This window comes from Geotrypetes seraphini, chromosome 3 (genome assembly GCF_902459505.1).
Source record: "Geotrypetes seraphini chromosome 3, aGeoSer1.1, whole genome shotgun sequence".
In the NCBI taxonomy this organism is placed as follows: domain Eukaryota; kingdom Metazoa; phylum Chordata; class Amphibia; order Gymnophiona; family Dermophiidae; genus Geotrypetes; species Geotrypetes seraphini.
In genome coordinates this window covers 4,729,210-4,745,793 of record NC_047086.1, presented here as the reverse complement: position 1 = coordinate 4,745,793, position 16,584 = coordinate 4,729,210, and the positions used below count along the sequence as shown (strand labels likewise).

The window sequence follows — 16,584 nt, the reverse complement described above, 5'->3', positions numbered from 1 at the left end:
CAAGTGCATGGTATCGAGGTACTCCTTGGAATATCGAGACCCAGCATTGAGAGTAATGTCCATGTCATCCGCCATCTGCCTGAGGAACGATGAAAAGGACAGTTGGTCCGCCGTCGCCGGTCTGCGAGACGGACTAGAAGAAGAAGAGGCTTCAGGCTCCAGAGAGGCCTGCGAGCAACAGGACGAGTAGAAAACCTCGGTGTCCTCGAACTCCGGGCCCGGAGGAGGAGACCCAGTCGAAGCCGCATACCCCAACCGAGGCAATTTCTTCTGAGGCGAAACGGTTGAGTGTCGAGAGGAATGCTTCGAAGAATGTCTGGATCGATGCCCCTCCCGATGCCTGGAAGGGGATCGAGCCCGTCTGTGAGAAACTGGGTCAGACGCCTCCAAGGAGCAGATTGGACTCGATGCCGTCGATAGCAGAGTCGGCGCCTCCCCCGACGCCGCCCAGGTTTAATAGGGGGTTCGGAAGAACTCGTCCTGCTTCCTGCTATGCCCAGGACTGGGTGGCCCTGAAGGTGGGCGCCATACTGAGTCATGGGGCGGAGTAATCGGTTCCAAGGGAGGCAGGTCACTAAACGAGGCTTTCCTCGAGGGGATGGGCTCCAAGGGAGGCATATAACTAAGGGAGGCCCTTCTCGAGGGAATCGGTTCCAAAGGAGGTACAGCGCTAACGGAGGACCTCCTCGAGGACCCGGACACCGCTCGTCGCTCCTCCTCGCCGAGCAACGAGGTCGTGCGGCGAGGAGGAGGAGGAGGGGGCGGTCCGCCCCTCGAAGCCGAAACTGGAAGGTCACCCTGGATGGTGGCAATCAGCCGAGGCCCCATGGTCTGCATGAGCTCCACGAACTGAGCCTCCAGGATGGACCGCAACGAAGCCGATATGGAGGGATCCGCACCAAAAGGGGGCCCTTCCGCACGGTCTCCGCGATCCTTGGGTGCTGTGTACTTCTGCTTGCCAGTCTTCGGCACCTTGAGCACCACTGGTGGAACAGTCGGGGTCGATACCTGCTCCGAGGAGACGGATGAAGGCACCGGCGCTGAAGTCGGGGCCGAAACCGGTGTGAACGATGCCGGCTTCAGGAGGCCCGAAGCAGCCGGGGAGGCAGAGGGCTTCGCCGAAGGAGTCGAAGCACCCGTCGATGTCAATGTCGAAGCTGCAGGATCCGATGAAGCTTCCATCTTGAACATGGACTCCCACAGCAGACAGCGATGCTTAAACGCTCTCGCCGTCAGAGTGGAGCAAGGCCGGCACGATTTCGGGAAGTGATCCGGTCCCAGACACTGTAAGCAGCGTCGATGAGGGTCCGTGAGCGAAATCGCGCGCTGGCACTTGCTACATTTTTTAAAACCGGTAATCGGCCGGGACATAGGCCGGAAAAGCTCCGCCGCAAGGTCGAAGGCGCGGGGCCCCAGCCACGCAGCCGACCCGGTATCGGAAGGAAAAATTTTTTTTTTTTAAAAGAAATCAAAGAAAGAAATAAATGCACAAGAGAGCCAAAAGAACTCAACCCGCGGCAAAAAAGAGATTCAATAGGCGCAAATTGAAGATAGACTTCTCAGCTCCGTGGAAGAAAAAGAACTGAGGAGACACGCCCGGAGCATCGGGCGGGAAGGCACTGGCGCATGCGCGGTGCGGGCATCACGAAACTTCTGAGTTTCTTCAAGCAAGACATGCTTGCAAGATGTCAGTATCGGGGCTCTGTCGGATGACATCACCCACTAGTGAGAATACCTGCCTGCTTGTCCTGGGATAAAAATTTTTCCAGTTAGAAAATGCTCGTAACGACGAACTCTCAGGAGCAGTAGGGGAGAATCGAGTGGAAGAGGTGCCAAAAATGAGCAAGATGTATGATAAGTTTTCCGTAATGTTAAGCATCTTGACTATATCCCCCAAACTAGCTTCCAGAAGGTTAGTAACATAGGGCAGTCATATATCATGTGTCGTAATGTGCCTTCTTGTAAGTTGCAGGACCAGCATAGTTTGGACTTAGAGGTGTCAATTTTAGCCAGTCTACAAGGGGTTCAGTACGCTCTATGTAATAGAAAGAAGGCCGATTGGAGCATAGAAGCGGAGTGCAGTGCTTTACTAGTAGACAGCCATAAATTTGACCACTCAGTATCCTTTAAAGTAGTGGAAAGTTCCATATGCCAAATATCTCTAGTAAATGAGGGATGAGAATCCGTAAGGAACCGGATTGATTTGTACCATCTAGAAGCCTCTTTACCTGAAGCCGCAATGGAAGTACATGTTACCATATAGGATGGTAAAGCAGAAGTATAGATTGTGGTAGTAAATAGTTTTTTGATGCAGTGTGTCAGTTGCAGCCATCTAAAGAATTGGGAAGGTGGTAAAGCATGCGTTCTGCAAATGGTTTCAAAAGAGAACCAAGTGTTACCATCATAGATGTGGGAAATGCACCATATCCCATGATCCTGCCACAGTCTCAACGACACCATTTTGTTCTGAATCTTGACATTAGGATTATTCCATAAAGGTGCCGTCAAAGATGTGGCCCATTTATTGTCAGTATGAGCATCGTAGTATCTAATTGCAGTGAGAGTGGAGTGAATCACAGGGTGATGTTCTAGTGAAGCAACGCCATGCATGGCAGGTGCATACATTAGAACTAAAGGGTTGGTAGGTGATTCCAAGGAAACCCACAAGGGTACGGGAGAAGAAGGAGGATGTTCCATCCATCTCCTACTTTGTCTCAAAAGGAATGCCAAATGGTAATCATATATACAAGGGAAATTAACTCCACCTTGTTCTTTAGTACATTTGAGTTTTCGAATACTAATTCTAGGTGTTTTATCATTCCATAAAAAGGATACCAACATATGTTCTAATTTTTTATAGTTTTGAGACGGCATTAAGCAAGGAAGCATAGATAGAGTGTAATTGACGATTGGTATAAGCATCATTTTAATGGTGTCTAATCTACCCCACCATGTGAGCTTTAAAGGAGACCATCGGGAAATAAGCATTTTGAGTTTAGTGGTTAGAAATTCCAAATTATATGTAAGAGTGTCATCAATAGTTGGACTGAAAAAGACACCCAAATATTTGAGTTTAGTGGGGGACCACAAAAAACCATACTTAACGATATCTTCTTTTATATCTGGACAGTTGACAGGCATGATTTCCGTTTTGGTTTGGTTAAGTTTATAGCCAGATACAATCGAATATGATGCGATTAAATCAAGAATATGAGGTATAGAGGATGGATTTACATATAAAAGTACGTCACCAGCGTAAGCTGACAATTTGACGTGGGCATTTGGTGTTATTAGTCCTCATATTGGTATTCGTACGGATCGCTGTCAAAAAGGGTTCAAGGGCAATGTTAAACAATAGAGGTGATAGTGGACAGCCCTGTCTAGTACCCCTGGAGGGGTGAAATGGGACCGAGTATAAATCATTGATATATAATTTAGTAGTAGGTGCAGAGTACAAAATTTTAACCAAGGAGAGGAAATAGGAAGGGAATCCATACCATTGTAAAACTTGAAACATATAATTCCATTCGATGCGATCGAATGCTTTTTCAGCGTCTAATCCTATAACAAGCAAAGGATCTGGAGCAGCTTCAGCCGAACATATAACATCAGTTAACAACCTGGTGTTATCACTAGATAGACGACCTGGTAAAAATCCTGTTTGATCCGGTGAAATTATATTCTCTATACTAGGGAGAAGTTTATTAGCAACAATTTTGGCAAATATTTTCACATCAGTATTGATCAATGATAGAGGTCTGTAATTGGCAACCGACAGCGGGGATTTGCCCGGTTTGGGAAGTATTATTATAGTTGCTTCCGTAAAGGTTCCTGATATTTGGCCAGATTGAATAATGAAAGCAAAAAAAGAGTGAATGGGATCTATCAACTGAGGAAGAAACGCTCTATAAAATTCTGCCGTGAGGCCATCTGGACCGGGAGCCTTGCATTTGGCAAGTTGGGTAATAGCCGATTCGATATCAGTTTTATCTATGGGAGTGGAAAGAACTTGTTGACACGAAACAGGAATCGGTGTATGTGGTAAAGTGTCTAAAAAATTGTTAATAGTAGGTAAATCACAGGCTTCAGATGTATATAGAGAGGAATAAAATTTATGAAAGCAGGAAAGAATGTCAGCAGAGTTAGTCATAGTACGGTTATTCCCATCAGTAATAGCTGCAACATAAGTTTTGGAACTTCTACCATTTAAATATAGAGCTAGTTGGTGCCCACTACGATTGTTTTCAGCGTAGTACGAGGCATTCTTTAGTAACAGAGTGTGGGAAGCCGTTTTACTAAGGAGAAGATTGTATTCTACCTTTAAGGCCCTGAGACGGGATAACGTTCCAAAGTCATGCGGGTGATGCACATGGTATTCTTCAGTTGTTTTGATTTGACATTCTAGACTTTTAACCAATTTTAATCTCTCACGCTTCAAAAAAGCTGCCTTAGATATTATGACCCCTCTAATAAAAGCCTTGAAGGAGTCCCAGAGATTGACCCAGTTAGTGAAAGAAGGGCTATTAATAGAGAAGAAGTCAGTTTCCAAAAATTCAGGTTCCTGAAGTAGAGAGTTGTTGAATCTCCATTGTTTACACAAAAGGGATCTAGAGATGTTGTTAAAGTGGATTTCTCTAATGTCAGCAGAGTAGAGATATGTGGATAGAGCAGAGCTAATTAAGAAATAGTCAATGCGTGAATATGTTGAGTGTGGGGGAGAGTAAAAAGTGAACTTCTTATCCTCAGTATGCGTTACACGCCAGGGGTCAATTAAATTAAATTGGGAGATTAAACCCTGTAATTTGTACCAAGAACGAGATGTTTTGTGTAGGGCAGAGGACTGACGATCCCGAATGGGGTCTAAAATAAGGTTGAAATCCCCACCTAGAATAAAAAGTTCATCAGAAGACAGTGTAAGTAGGAGAGTCACCATTAGGAGCATAGATATTAAGGCACATCAGTGGAAGACCTTGTAACTCTAAGTGTGCTGCTAGATCGGAGGAGTGAGAAATCAGTTGTAAATCCTGTCTTCGCTTAATAAACATCAGAACACCATTTTTTTTATCTACAGCCGATGAAAACAAAGGTGGTAAGGCCCAGGAAAAATGAAATTTAGCAGAATCATTAGAATTTGCAAGAAAATTATATCAGGCTGAAGTCTGGAGACATACTCCCTAATCTTTTGTTGTTTAACAGGATTATTTAGACCTTTCACATTTAAGGGACAAAATTTAAGTGATATATCAATTCAAGTGTAGTATTACATCAAAAAGCACATGTAAACTGATCTACCAGTATATGGCACAAGGTATATGAATGATAATATGGGGTAGAACATAAAGGACAGGGATAACATTCCAGCGGCTGATAAGATTGAAACCCAAATTGCATATATTCAGAACACCTCATTGCAGTGTTCCCTCTAAGCGGGCGGGTGTTGTGAGCAAACTTTTTTCACTGTGAGCTAAAAATATCGGGCGCCAGCAAGTTATGAGCCAAATAAATATGTTGCTTTCTACCACAGAACTTCCTTACGTTTGTATGGAATCTATCCCCTTTCAACTTTAGAGAGTGCCCTCTCGTTCTCCCTGCCTTAGCTACTAAGTCTATTCCCTTCAGTACCTTGAATGTTTCTATCATGTCCCCTCTCAATCTCCTCTGCTCAAGGGAGAAGAGGCCCAGTTTCTCTAATCTTTCGCTGTACGGCAACTCCTCCAGCCCCTTAACCATTTTAGTTGCTCTTCTCTGGATCCTTTCGAGTAGTACCGTGTCCTTCTTAAAGTACCAGTGCTGGACGCAGTACTCCAGGTGAGGGCGTACCATGGCCCGGTACAGCAGCATGATAACCTTCTCTGTCTCTTCAGTCCAGCATCTGCCCCTTCCATTCACTGTCTGTCTTTCCCTGCCATCTCTCCTCCTGCCCCCCCCCCCCACCCCCCAATTTGGTCTAGCATCCATCATCTTCCTTCTGTTCCCCTCATGGTCTGGCATCTCTATCCTTCCCTCCCCCCTGTGGTTTTTAGCATATCTCTCTTCTCATTTCCTCCACTCAGATCTGATCATTCTCTGCTCTCTCTTCCCTTTTCTTCTCTGGTCTTCCTTCTCTATTTTCTGCCTCCATCTAAATTAAATTCTTTCTTACTATTTAGTCCCGTTTCCCTCTTTTCACTGTGTCTACACACAGCTTGTCACCCCTTTCCCTCACCCCTCCATTATCTTACTATTTTCTTCCCCCTTTATTTATCTCCTCCTTCCATCCAGTATGTGTTCTTTCCCCACTTCCATTCAGCATCTGCTCTCCCTTCTCAACTGACATCCATCTGCCTTCTGCTCTCTCTCCCTTCTTCTCACTTCCATCATCTGTCCCCTTCTCTCTCTCTCTCATCTCCTCCATTCCATCATCTGCCCCTTCTCTCTCTCTCTCTCTCTCTCTCCCCCCCCCCCAACTTCCATCATCTGCCCCCCTTCCCCTCACCTTTGTGGGTCACTTTCTTTCCCCTGAGGGTGGCTCATGTCACAGGGGAAGCTTTGGCCGAGCAGAACCGCTTGATTGACAGTGGAACTTACTTGATTGATGTCGATGCTGGGGCCCGTTGCCGTTTGAAGGAAAAAAAAAAAGGTGGAAAAAAGGAACCTGTAAAGGCGAGAGGAAGGGAAACCTCCAGGACAGCTGCTTTTTGCCCTCCTTCAGCGGCCCAAGAGTTCAGACCAGCAGCGGCAGCTCTGTATGCTTTTAACTTCGGCACAGAGCTGCCCCTAATCAATAGTTTAGCGCGGTTTCATGAGGCAGCCTCGGGGCCTTTGATAGCCGGCCCGCTTCGATGATGCGATGTGGGCCGGCCTAGCAAAGGCCCCGAGGCTGCCTTATGAAACCGCGCTAAACTATTGATTAGGGGCAGCTCTGTGCCGAAGTTAAAAGCATACACAGCTGCCGCTGCTGGTCTGGAGGTGCGGAGACAAGGCAGGAGGCAAACGCGGTGGAAGGCAGGAGTCCCGGCGAAGGCAGGAGTCCCGGCACAGCGACTGCAACAGGAAGTTGCAAGTCAGCTGACGCCGGCCTTTCGTTGCGGCGGGGACCGAATCCTTCGCGGACCGGCAAGATTTTGTTTGCGGACCGGCGGTTGAAGAACTGTGCTCTACACTGTGTGCGCTGTGACGAGAAACTTGTGCGCTGCGAGGTAATATTTTGTGCGCCAGCGCACCCCAGCGCAGCTTAGCGGGAACACTGCGGTAATATCATGGAAACCATGGCAGGACACATGAGACAGTACTATTGGTATATAGAAAATGGAACACCCACTATAGATTGATAAATGATGAAGGCACGACAGTAATATGTGACTCACGTGAGAACCATACATGGAAATATAGAGTATAATGTAAATTGTAAGAATCAGAGAAAAGGAAAGCAGAAGTAATGTAAAAGGTACACCAATGCAAAAGGGAAACTCAGAGACAGCTGTCTCTAACTTCACATAGTAGCAAAGAAGAACGGACATAGGTAACTGAAAAGACATAGGTATAGTAAGGCCACATAGGCAAATAGCAGAGAGCTCAACGCAGCTCAAAAAAACACAGAAGTGTTCCCTCGGGAAAACAGGAAAAAATACTGCAGAAAATACAGCAACCAAACAATTCCAAAAACAAGCACCCATATCAAAAAGACAAGCATTCAACATAACATTCATTTCGTATAGGCACTCAGAAAAATTGAGATACTGGAAAGCAGAGATCTCGTGTAGTGCAGCAGGGAGGTCACATTGGAGCCATGAGGTTCAGGTGACATCTATGTTGCTCGGGGCCTGCAGCTCCAGAAAATCCGCCAGTTCATGGGGATGTTGAAAATTCTTAGTAGTATTGTTGATCGTGACACGGAGGGTGGCTGGATAGAACATGCCGTATTTGGCGCTCATGCTTTTCAATTTAGGTCTGTATTCTAAAAGTTGTTTTCTGCGCTTAGCGGTTTGTTTAGATAGATCAGGAACGATAAGGATATTATGACCCTCAAATTTAAGAGGGTGATGAAGCTTCGCTTGTCGCATAATTTCCATGACCTGGGAGTACCGCAGCAGCCGGGCGATGATAGGCCTCGGGTATTTCGCCTGCACATCGAGCACGTGTGTCGGTGAGCGGTGTGCTCTGTCAATTTCTAGTTCAAATTTAAATTCAATATTCAGAAGCTTTTGGCAGTGTCATTTGTAGAAAAGCAATGGCGTCTCTACCTTCCCTCGCCTCCGGGATCCCCAGAACGCGCAGATTATTTCTTCGCGAACGGTTCTGAGCGTCCTCGAGCTCTTGTTCCAAGATGGTGATTTTTTTTACTTGACGTTGTAACGTTTTAATGTTATTTTCATTTACCTCAATTTTCTGTTCGGCTGTATCAATTCTTGAGCGGCAAACTGCCATTTCGATCGTCAGTGAGGCTAGCTCCGTTTTAATGTCTTCTGTGTTTTGGTTCGTGGTGGTCAGCAAGTCACGCATGGAGCGGAGTTCCATGACAGTTTGCAGGGAGTCTGTCTCGTCTTTTGCAGACGGATTTTTTTGCGGCGAGATGGGTTCCACGCTCTTTCTCTTGCCTGTCTTGGTAGCTGACATCTTTATGCAGGTAATCCGGCAGGTTACAACAAAATCGCCGCTGAGGGGAAAGAAATATTGATTCTTTATAGTGATCTGAGCTGCGGAGCAAATCCACTACGCTGCCATTTACAGTGGTGCTCACTAGCGCCCCGGAAGGCCATGACATTTAATTTATTTATTTTTAGCATTTATATACCACTTATAACCTAAGTGGTGCATTTGCTGCAACAAGACCATTTCAGTCACTGAATGCATAATTGGCTTATTCATTGCCAGGGTCCTGACCACTGGGTAGATAATTGCAAGCACTGCTCTCTACTTCACAAAGATCTCTGAAGGCTAGGCAGCTCCAGTTTGAAAAAATTTTCGGGTCAACATCGGGAGCATCAAGGATATCTGCCAAAAGATGCCAAGGTTCAGAGACCATCCTTGGTACCGAAGTCAGCATCGATGTCAACATTGCAGCTAGTAATGCCATCAGGGTCAGACAACAGCTAAGAGGCAGCATCTAAGTTATCATTTCAGTCAAAAAAAAAAAGAATTTTTCACTACCTTCGAAATTTGTAAGTTACACCTAATAAGATTGGATATCCTTCTGACATAGACTATTATAATTCTCTTTATGCTGGATTATTTGATGGATAATGAGAGAATGTACTAGAATGTTCAAAAACACTGGAAATAATAATAAATTAATCAAAGATTAAAGATTGTACAAAATACAGCCATTAGAGTGATCCATAATCTCCGTAAATTTGATCATATGTCTTCATATATGAAAAATGCTCATTGAAAGTTTTGAGAAGAAGTTTGTATACTTTTTGATACTTTACTGGAAGCCAAAGTATTGAGAGCGGATGAACCATTATACTTAACACAGTTATTGACTTCACAAATAGCAGGTAGGAGCTTGCGATCTTTAAATAAGCAACTAATAATAATTCCATCGCACAAAGATATATTTTTAGTGACAGTGATAATGAATTCCATTTACCACAAAAATTGCATCTCTGACGTGTTCATGTACTATAACTTCAGTTATCTTTTCGCTGATGCCTAAACTCAGGTATAAAGGATATTGCTGGGTGGATCTTGAAGGACAGAAAAAACAACAAAAATTTTTTTTTGTGGTGGGATTACTTAGTGATGTCTCCTATTATATGTTGATTTATTTTCTGTACATTGTGTATTTTAAACATGTTTTAGATTGTAAGCCACCTTGAAGGTTTTCCCTAAGGTGGGATAGAAAGTTTAAAATAAACTTGGCATTCTCCATCTAAACATGCATCGACATCTTTGAGAGCCTCTACTCCATCGGCGTATTCCAAGCATCAACCTATAGAATCGAGGAACCCATTTCTACAGCTGGTGTCTCCTCAGAGGTGTGCCTCATCATTGAGGGACACTTAGCACCTCCTGTACCATCTGTACCATCTCTATGGTACCAGTGCTGTCCTTACAGGATAAAATTAGAGACATAGGGGCAAATTCATGGATCATTTTAAATTTGCCAATAGAAAACATCTATGTGATCTTCGGCTCTTTGATTTTCCTTCTGTAAAAGGATGTGTGTATAAATGCTTCTTTAGTAAGATCTTAACATATCAGGCAGCATTATGGGATAAACAAATTAGTATGTATTTTTCTATCTCTACTTCTTATTTGGCATTTAGAAAATTTATGAAGCCTGATCTATTTGGTAAATATTTTAATTAATTAACTGTGTTTATACCATGTATATTTCTAGTTTAATTATTGTTAACCTCACAGAATCGCGGGTTAGCTGCGGTATATAAGAAATTTTGTTTGTTCTATAAATTGCTTCCTGATTTCAGCTAAGGCAGATCTTGTTTGACAAACTTGCTGCACTTCTTCGAGGGAGTAAACAGGCAGATAGACAAGGGCGAACCGGTCGACATTGTATATCTGGACTTTCAGAAGGCATTCGACAAGGTTCCACATGAATGACTACTTTGGAAAATTGCGAGCCATGGAATCGAGGGTGAAATACTCACGTGAACATAAGAACATAAGAAATGGCTTCGCCGGATCAGACCCTAGGTCCATCCAGTCCGGCGACCCGCACCCGCGAAGGCCAAGCCAGGTGTTCCCTGCTGAGAAACCTTGTTTACTCGTATCCCCCAATGTGATTTGCAAGAAGGTGTGCATCCAACTTGCTCTTGAATCCCAGAATGCTGGTCTCCATCACGACCTCCTCAGGGAGAGCGTTCCAAGCATCCACCACTCGTTGTGCGAAACAGAACTTCCTAATATTTGTCCTGGGCCTGGTGCCCCTCAGTTTCAGTCCATGACCTCTTGTCCGAGTCACATTTGACAATGTGAATAACGATGTTTCTTGCTCTATTTTGTCAAATCCTTTTAGTATTTTAAAAGTCTCTATCATGTCTCCTCGCAGTATTCTCTTCTCGAGGGTGAACAATCCCAGTTTTCCGAGGCGTTCTTTGTAGCTCAAATTCTCGATACCTTTAACTAGCTTCGTGGCTCGCCTTTGCACCCTCTCCAGTAGGGTTATATCCTTCTTTAGGTAGGGAGACCAGTGTTGAACACAGTACTCCAAGTGTGGTCTGACCATTGCTCTGTAAAGCGGCATTATGATGTCCGCCGATTTACTTGTGATTCCCTTCTTTATCATGCCCAACATCCTATTTGCTTTCTTTGCTGCCGCTGCGCATTGAGCCGACGGCTTCAGGGTCCTGTCTATCAGTACCCCCAGGTCCCTTTCTTGTTCGATCTTGCCCAGTGTCACACCTAACATTTTATATTCATGTTCCTTGTTTTTCTTACCCAGGTGCATCACTTTGCATTTTTCTATGTTAAACTGCCACTTTTCTGCCCATTTCTCTAGCTGATTCAAATCTCTCTGAAGTTCTTCTCTGTCCTTTTGTGTCCCAACTACCCGACATAGTTTTGTGTCGTCCGCAAACTTGATTAAATTACTTGTTGTTTCATCTTCTAGGTCGTTTATGTAGATATTGAACAAGATGGGCCCAAGAACTGATCCCTGGGGTACACCGCTCGTTACCTCTTCCCAGTCCGAGAACTTCCCATTTATGCCCACCCTCTGCAATCTGTTTTCTAACCATTTGCCTATCCATCTTAGTATATCTCCTTCTATTCCATGGCTTTGTAGTTTCTTCAGAAGCCTTGCGTGGGGAACCTTGTCGAACGCTTTCTGGAAATCCAAATATATTATATCCACCGGTTCACCGCTATCAATTTGTTTGTTCACCTCCTCAAAAAATTGAAGTAAATTAGTCAAACATGACTTCCCTTTCCTAAAGCCGTTTTGGCTAGCTCTCATCAGGTCGTGATTTTCCAGGTGTTACTCTATGCTATCCTTTATTAGTGCTTCAATCATCTTCTCAGGAACCGACGTAAGACTCACAGGTCTATAGTTGCCCGGTTCTCCTCTCGATCCCTTTTTGAAGATTGGGATGGCATTTGCTATCCTCCAGTCTTCTGGTATTTGCCCAGTTTTAATTGACAAGTTAGCTAGGGATTGTAGTAGTTCTCCGATTTCTATCTTAAGCTCCTTTAGCACTCTCGGGTGAATTCCATCTGGTCCAGGGGATTATCACTTCTCAATCTGTCGATCTGATAATATATCATGTTCAAATCCACATTTACTGTGGTGAGGCTATCCTCATTTTCTCCCTTGAATACTCTCCCTGTTTCTGGCATTGATGCAGTGTCCTCCTTGGTAAAGACAGACGCAAAGAATGAGTTTAGCCTAATCGCAATCCGTTTGTCTTCCTTGATGCACCCTTTTCTTCCTTGGTCGTCGAGAGTGCCCACTGCTTCCTTAGCTGGTTTTTTCCCTTTTATGTATTAACATGAATTAACATGAATGACTACTTTGGAAAATTGCGAGCCATGGAATCGAGGGTTAAATACTCACGTGGATTAAAAACTGGCTGGAACATAGGAAACAGAGTGGGGGTAAATGGACAATACTCGGACTGGAAGAGCATCACCAGTGGGGTGCTGCAGGGCTTGGTATTTGGACCCGTGCTCTTCAACATCTTTATAAACGATCTGTACATAGGTATGACGAGCGAGGTGATTAAATTTGCAGACGATACGAAGTTATTCAGAGTAGTGAAGACGCAGGGGGATTGCGAAGATCTGCAACGTGATATAATCAGGCTCGAGGAATGGGTATCGACATGGCAGATAAGGTTCAACGTGGACAAGTGTAAGGTGATGCATGTTGGTAACAAAAATCTCATGTACGAATACAGGATATCCATGGCGGTACTTGAAGAGACCTTCCAGGAAAGGGACTTAGGAGTTCTGATCGACAAGTCGATGAAGCCGTCCGTGCAATGTGTGGCGGCGGCAAAAAGGGCAAACAGAATGCTTGGACTGATAAAGAAGGGGATCACGAACAGATCGGAGAAGGTTATCATGCCGGTGTACCAGGCCATTATGCGCCCTCACCTGGAGTACTGTGTCTAGCACTGGTTGCCGTACATGAAGAAGAATACAGTACTACTCGAAAGGGTCCAGAGAAGAGCAACTAAGATGGTTAAGAGGTTGGAGGAGCTGCCGTACAGTGAGAGATTAGAGAAACTGGGCCTCTTCTACCTCGAACAGAGGAGATTGATAGGGGACATGATCGAAACATTCAAGGTACTGAAGGGGATAGACAGTAGATAAGGACAGGTTGTTCACCCTCTCCAAGGTAGGGAGAATGAGAAGGCACTCTCTAAATTTAAAAGGGGACAGATTCCGTACAAACGTAAGGAAGTTCTTCTTCACCCAGAGTGGTGGAAAACTGGAACGCTCTTTCGGAGTCTGTTGTAGGGGAAAACACCCTCCAGGGATTCAAGACAAAGTTAGACAAGTTCCTGCTGAACAAGAACGTACGCTGATAGGGCTAGTCTCAGTTAGGGCGCTGGTCTTTGACCAGAGGGCCGCTGCATGAGCGGACTGCTGGGCAAGATGGACCACTGGTCTGACCCAGCAGCGGCAGTTCATGTTCTTAGGTGGCGGTAGGCATCCTACTGCTATCTAACCAGCCAATTGGGACGCACGTTAAAAAAACCTACCCCAAGGTAAGCGCCACATTCCCATTCTGGAGAAGCAGTGCTTCATACCTTGGATTGCAGGTGTGTTCTGAACTGGAGTAAACCTCCTAAATCTTCCCAGCTCTTTATAGCTTTTTATCTTAATAAGCTAGGAGTTCTGTTTCCAAGAGAACCATCTTCGCTTGGCTAGTGATTGTATCTCCTTTATATACAAATATGCTCAGGCTGGGATGATGCTCCAAGGCCATGTGACATCACACAGTATACATGCTATGGCTGCCTCAGTAGCTCATTTCCACTCTGCATCTGTTGAGGATATCTGCAAGGCGGCTACTTGGCCCTCAGTCCATACCTTTATCTTTCATTGTTTGCAGCAAAACTGTTTGGAAATCAGGTCTGCAAAATCTTTTTTTTTTCCCTACCTGAGTGCCAACTTTCTCTCCAGCCCTGTTGGTTTCACCAGGCTCATATTTATTCATGAAGCCTTTTTCAGAGACATATTCCTGGCAGCTTGGGTGTCCCATGTGTGAGAATATAATGTCTGCTTGTCCTTGGAGAAAGCAAAGATACTTAACCTATAGCGGGTGTTCTCCAAGGACAGCAAGCATAAAATTCTCACAACCTGTCCATCTCCCCTAGTTGGCTTCTTACATGATTTTTTATTTTTTTTTAACTAAACTGTTAGGCCCGCATACTGATAGGCAGGAAGATACCTGCACATGCATGGTACAGGCACTGCCTAGAGATCTGAAGTGCTAGTGAACTTGGCAGTGGCTATACCAGGTTCCATAGATTACATCATCCACTTGTGAGAATGTATGCCTGCTGTTCTTGGAGAACATCTGCAAAAGGTAAGTATTTTTGCTATCAGAATGGACAAACATAGGTGCCTACACAGAAATAACTTTTAAAATTGCCCCTATGCATGTAGTTAATTGCAGAAGTGTCAGCATACACCTGATTGAGGCATTTATAAAATTAGTACATATGATCATTGCTTAAAGTTTCAACCCCTTTCTTTCTAGGTCATCTCTTTTTTCTTCATTGGGCTGATGTCCATGATGATCCCGCTCTGCAACACTTTTGGGGCCCTCATTGCTGTCTGCCTTTTCATGGGGCTCTTTGATGGCTGCTTCATTTGTATCATGGCTCCTGTTGCCTTTGAATTGGTGGGTGCAAAAGATGTCTCCCAAGCAATAGGATTTCTTCTGGGGTTCATGTCCATCCCCATGATTGTTGGTCCTCCCATTGCAGGTAAGGAGAGCCATAATGTTTTGCACACTAAAAATATACACAATCTTTTACCTGTTTCTGTATCCTGATAAGTGTGAGTGGTCTGGAGGACTCGGGGAATGGGCATAAGGATATAGAGCCTTCAACCTCTGGCACTGAAGGGCTCAAAGAATGGGCACAGGAATGCCATGTGACTGTGCTGTGGAGGAAAAGTGAAGCACTGATGTGGTGGTGATTGTTTTGGCAGACATTTATATTGTATTTCTGAGGTTTGACGGCCTGTTACTTCTGGCTCTGCTGCATTACCTGCTTTAAGGTTGGCCTTTGTGGAGTTTCTGTGCTACAGCATGTCAAAAGCTGCATTTAAGATAATATTTTGTAGGGAAGCTGAGTGTTTTACTGTAGATTCTACATCTTTTACAGCACTCTTTAAAGTTTGCAGCAGAAGAAATTGTCCAGCATCTTTGATACCGGTTTGCTCAACAGTGTGTTAGGTGGTGTGGCTCAGCATTGCTTCTTTGACATAACTTTGTCTATTCTGGGGCCTAAAAGCATGCCAGGAACTGAGGCTACAATTGACTCTTACCACCTTACCTGAGGCTACTGGATGCAGTATTTAAGAACATAAGAACAACCATAATGGGCCAGACCAATGGTCCATCTAGCCCGGTATCCTGTTTCTAAGAGTGGCAAATCCAGGTCACAAGTACTTGGCAGAATCCCATATAGTTTCCATACTACCAGTCCCAGGGCATGCAGTGGCCTCCCCTATGTCTATCTCAATACCATACTAATGGATTTTGCTTCCAGGAACTTGTCTAAACCTTTTTACCATATCGTCTGGCAACGAGTTCCAGAGCCTAACTATTGTTTGAGTGAAAAAATATTTTCTCCTATTTGTTGGTTTGGTTTTTTTTTTAATCTTTATTCATTTTCAAATTGAACAACAAATGCACAAAAATACATTATACAAGTAATTTCAATATAGCACTATAATATCTAACACATAAAAATCTAGTTATGTAATAACCCCCACCCAACCACCCACCCTTCATCTCATTTTCAACCGAAATAGAAATATACACGTGTTATATAATATATTATAACATATCTTATAAAATTATTCCCAACTCCCCCCTCCCCCCTTGAGTGTGCTTTTCATCTGTATTTACAAACGAAGACACAACCAACATACCGGAACCTGAGCAATTCTTCAATGGAAATCAAGCAGAAAAATTAACATCCATGGAAGTGAGCCTTGAAGACGTACGCAGGCGGATAGAAAAACTAAAAACTGTCAAATTCCCGGGTCTGGACGGAATCCATCCAAGAGTTCTGAAGGAATTAAAGGAGGAGATAGCGGAACTACTGCAGCAAATTTGCAACCTATCCCTGAAAACAGGCGTGATCCCGGAGGATTGGAAGATAGCCAATGTTACGCCTATCTTTAAAAAGGGATCAAGAGGTGACCCGGGAAACTATCATATACCTAGATTTCCAAAAAGCCTTTGACAAGGTGCCTTATGAACGTCTACTCCGGAAACTAAAGAACCATGGGGTGGACGGAGACGTACACAGATGGATCAGAAACTGGTTGGTGAATAGGAGGGTAGAGGTGAAGGGCCACTACTCGGACTGGAGGAGGGTCACGAGTGGTGTTCTGCAGGGCTTGGTGCTCGGGCCGCTGCTATTTAATATATTCATAAATGATCTAGAAACAGGG

At 44.3% G+C, this 16,584-nt stretch overlaps 1 protein-coding gene across 2 annotated transcripts in view; it reads left to right on the top strand.

Moving 5' to 3' along the window:
- The window catches only part of SLC16A10 (solute carrier family 16 member 10), a 141,676-nt gene that overhangs the window by 101,471 nt on the left and 23,621 nt on the right, over positions 1–16,584 (top strand). For both annotated transcript variants that reach the window (XR_004538776.1, XM_033937525.1), the window contains exon 5: positions 14,654–14,882. Coding sequence is in view for 1 of the 2 variants with exons in the window: in XM_033937525.1 (XP_033793416.1) it covers positions 14,654–14,882 (229 nt within the window). In the remaining variant the exon portion in view is untranslated. The remainder of the gene's footprint in view (positions 1–14,653; positions 14,883–16,584) is intronic.